This window comes from Dipteris shenzhenensis, chromosome 3 (assembly GCF_047967505.1).
Source record: "Dipteris shenzhenensis isolate YYH24624 ecotype China chromosome 3, Dip_SZ_1.0, whole genome shotgun sequence".
In the NCBI taxonomy this organism is placed as follows: Eukaryota; Viridiplantae; Streptophyta; class Polypodiopsida; order Gleicheniales; family Dipteridaceae; genus Dipteris; species Dipteris shenzhenensis.
Window position 1 is genome coordinate 22,350,426 of NC_141598.1, and position 4,083 is coordinate 22,354,508.

Here is a 4,083-nt window from a genome sequence, read left to right on the forward strand (position 1 = left end):
TGGTAATAGGAATGAAGCGTGTAAGGCCTTAGCTAGACTCTGGTATTAAGGAGAAATTTCGTCTATAAGCAGAAAGATGTATCTACACACTATGAGGATCTTTTTCCGTTCTCCTCCTTATTTTAATAAAGGTGTGTTATTCGGGGAAAAAAAAACAAAAAACAAATTTCGACTTCATTAGCTTGCATAACCCAAGCACCAATTTTGACATATTGATGGATCAAACTATGGAGCCGGAGATTCTCGGGCAGATTGCCCGCAGTGGAAAAAGTTGGCAGCTCATGTGCCCGTACCCTCGATGGCTTCAGCTAGGAGACCTTGGAGCGGTGGAGGATTTTTCGGCTACCTCTACTCGTAGTACTTCGAAAATTTCGCTTTCAGATGCTGCAGCACAGACCTCAAGTACCAACCAACTTATTTCAATTGCTTTTCATCTTAATCATGCCTCACATGTAGCTCAAGTACAGAGCGTTTGTGGCAGGAGTGCTTCACTGAGCTCTCCCAGTTGTCGGACAATCGGACATGTCCGACGAGACCGGACAAAATGATTTGTGCAGGATTGGGCAGTCTGACCAGTCGAACCCAAGGTGTCCGGATTTCAAGCACAAAGTCGCCAGGGATAGACGGCTGACTGGTTTAAAGGTGTGCCCAAATATGGGATCAAGGAACCAATGGTCCGACTCGGTCAAACTCTAACAATTGTGGCTGGGTGAAGGAATGCGGCAGGAATTGCTTTAGGTCTGGAGTACAAGTGAATGCATCTCTAGCACAGAAAATGTAAGACAACAGTGGCTGGGAGATGCTTAGCTTAGAGGAGGCACTCACTTCTTTGGAACGGATGCCCCAGCTGCCTTTGGTTGAGAACTTTATATGGATCGTGCATAAGTGCAGGAAAGAAAAAAATCTTGCTAATGCCAAGCGCTTGCATGCCTACATGTGTAAAAGTGGGTTGGAAGCTCATAGATTCCTTGGGAACTTCGTCATCCGAATGTTGGTGGAATGTGGAAGCATGTGTGATGCTCTGCAGAATTTCAACAGGTTGGCCGAACGGAATGGATATTCTTGGACTTCTCTCATTATGGGTTATACTGAATGTGGGGAATCACAGCATGCCCTCAGCCTGTACCAGAATATGCAAGAGGATGGTGTACATCCTAACAAGGATACGTTTGTGGCCCTACTGAAGGCTTGTGCTAGGCTTAAAGATGCAGAAAGAGGCAGACAAGTACATGCTGAGATTGCTAGAAAGGGGTTGGAAAGATATCTTTTTGTTGGTAGCACTTTGGTTGATATGTATGCCAAATGTGACTTGCTTGCAAAAGCAAAGGAAGCATTTGATAGACTTCCAGTTCGTAATGTAGTCACGTGGAATGCATTAATCGCAGGGTATGCCAAACATGGGCTTGGTGAGGAAGCGCTGAACTGTCTCAGACAGATGCAGCTGGAGGGTGTCTCTCCAGATGTTGTTACGTTTGTTTGCAGCTTAAAAGCCTGTGGCAGCATTGGCGCTGAAGACAAGGGCCGAGAAATACATGCCGAGATTACCAGAAAGGGGTTGGAAAGAGATCCTATTGTTGGCAACACTTTGGTTGATATGTATGTTAAATGTGGCTCCCTTGCTTTTGGAAGGGAAGTGTTTGACAGGCTTTCAGTTCGAGATGTAGTCTCATGGACTGCACTAATTGCAGGATATGCAGAATGTGGGCTTGGCGAGGAAGCACTGACCTGTTTCGAACAAATGCAACTGGAGGGTGTCTCTCCAAATGCTGTCACATTTACTTGCAGCTTGAAAGCATGTGGTAGCATAGGATCCCTAGACAAGGGCCGAGACATACATGGTGAGATTTTCAGGAGGGGCTTAGGACAAGTTCCTTTTGTTGGTAACACCTTGGTTGATATGTATGCCAAATGTGGATCCCTTGCAAAAGCACGAGCAGTGTTTGACAGGCTTCTTGTTCAAGATGTAGTCTCATGGAATGCACTAATCGCCGGATATGCAGAACATGGGCTTGGTGAGGAAGCGTTGAACTGTTTTAAACAGATGCAACGGGAGGGTGTCCCTCCAGATGATCTCACGTTTGTTTGCAGCTTGAAAGCTTGTGGTAGCATAGGAGCCATAGACAAAGGCGAACAAATACACTCTGAGATTTCCAGAAAGGGGTGGGAAGGAGATCCTTCAATTGGCAACAGCTTGGTTGATATGTATGCCAAATGTGGCTCTCTTTCAAAAGCAAGGAAAGCATTTGAGAAGCTTTTGGTTCGAGATGTAGTTGGATGGACTGCACTAATTGCAGGATATGCAGAGCATGGGTTTGGTGAGGAGGCACTGAACTGTTTTGAACAGATGCAGCTGGAGGGGGTCTCGCCAGATGCTCTCATGCTTGTTTCCAGCTTGCAAGCTTGTGGCTGCATAGGAGCCATAGACAAGGGCCGAGAAATACATGCTGAGATTTGCAGGAAGGGGTTGGAAAGAGATCCTTTTGTTGGCAGCACATTGGTCGATATGTATGCCAACTGTGGCTTGTTTGCAAAAGCACAGGAAGTGTTTGACATGCTTCCAGCTCGAGATGAGGTCTCATGGAATGCACTGATCGCAGGATATGCACAGCTAGGAGAAAGTGAAGTTGTATTCAATATGCTTGAGAGAATGAGAGTAGAAGGCATACATCCAAGTGGGATCACATTTCTTGGTGTTCTTAATGCATGCAGTCACACGGGTCTAGTGGATAAGGGCCAGCAATATTTTGAGGCCATGAACAAAGACTATGGCGTCACTCCAACTATTGAGCACCACACTTGCATGGTTGATCTCCTTGGACGTGCAGGCCAATTAGAAGAGGCAGTAGCAATAGTGAAGGAGATGCCTTTCCATCCTAACCTTGTGGTGTGGCATACTGTATTGGGTGCTTGTCGAAATTGTGGTAATGTGAAGCTTGGAAGACAGGCCTTTCAACATGCTATGCAATTGGACAAAAAAGATGCTGCAGCTCATATCTTGATATTCAACATAGAAGCTGGGACAGAGTTGGTAAACTGAAATTAAAGGAAATTGTGGATGCATTTTTGGGGATACAAAAATTCCCAAAGCAAAGATATATATGTAAAGCTAGAAGATCTTTCCCTCAAAATGGGGGAGGCTGTGTACCAGATTTTTAATGGGTATCACGGGGCATATGCTAAGACAGATGGGTTTTGGGGGCACACTGAGAAGCTTGTGTATGCCCTACTAATACACCCTAGGAAATACTCATACGTGATTAAAAGTCTCCAGGTTTTTTATGACATTCATGTTGCCAATGCACGTACATCAAAGATACTATTCTTGTCAGGGATGTAAACCACTTTCATGTTTTCATAGAACATACGTATAATTGGAGGGTGTTGTGATACTATTGCTTCTACTATAGTCAGTATCCCTCTTATTCAAGCTCTCGTATTAAGATGGAGAATCTGTTACTAGAAACCATCTGTTGTGATTTCTGATTATGCTGGCAATTTCTCGTCCTACAGATAGCTCCCATCCTGTTCAACTCCCTTGTGATTTGCAATCTATATGTATCACCATATCATTACTGAAGCGAAGCATCTAGCATATATAATGAACGATCGTAATATAAGTATATGACTGTACTCTTGACCTCCCCCTTGCTGGCCTCTTTCCATCCCTTCCCACTGCCCTTCCTATCTGCGTGCTCTCTTTGCGCCCTGGCCTTTTCCTTCTTTGGCCCACTCTGGCCTGTGGCAGTTCCTGCTGCACGAAGGCGCACCCCTGCAAGCTCTTCCTCACCTGCTTGTGAGCGTGTAGCCACTCTTGGGGGGCGAAGTATGCCAACAGGATTGTGCTCGTGAGGTCGAGCCAAGGACAACTCTGCTACAGCCGCTTCTGCCCCTGAGGCTCTGCTCTTCTCTACCTCTACCTGATGCCCAACAGTTTTATCTCCGTCCTTCCCACTCCTGCACTTGGCGCTCTGCTTGCCTCCTGCAGTCCTTTTGAGTATGGGCTGTCACTACACCATATCATAACAGACTCTGTCAAGGGTAATAGTATTTTGTTCATCCCTACCTCTTCCCTCCCAGTCACCC

The 4,083-nt window shown here is 45.7% G+C and overlaps 1 protein-coding gene across 1 annotated transcript; it reads left to right on the plus strand.

Annotated features, from left to right (window-relative positions):
• The first annotated feature begins 226 nt into the window (after nt 1-226).
• LOC147903519 (pentatricopeptide repeat-containing protein At3g09040, mitochondrial-like) lies at nt 227-3,325 on the plus strand. The gene is made up of 2 exons (XM_087399629.1): nt 227-402; nt 482-3,325. Exon 2 carries the CDS (start codon nt 800-802, stop codon nt 3,035-3,037), a length of 2,238 nt encoding a protein of 745 aa, XP_087255755.1. The 5' UTR covers nt 227-402; nt 482-799; the 3' UTR covers nt 3,038-3,325.
• Nucleotides 3,326-4,083: the final 758 nt, after the last annotated feature.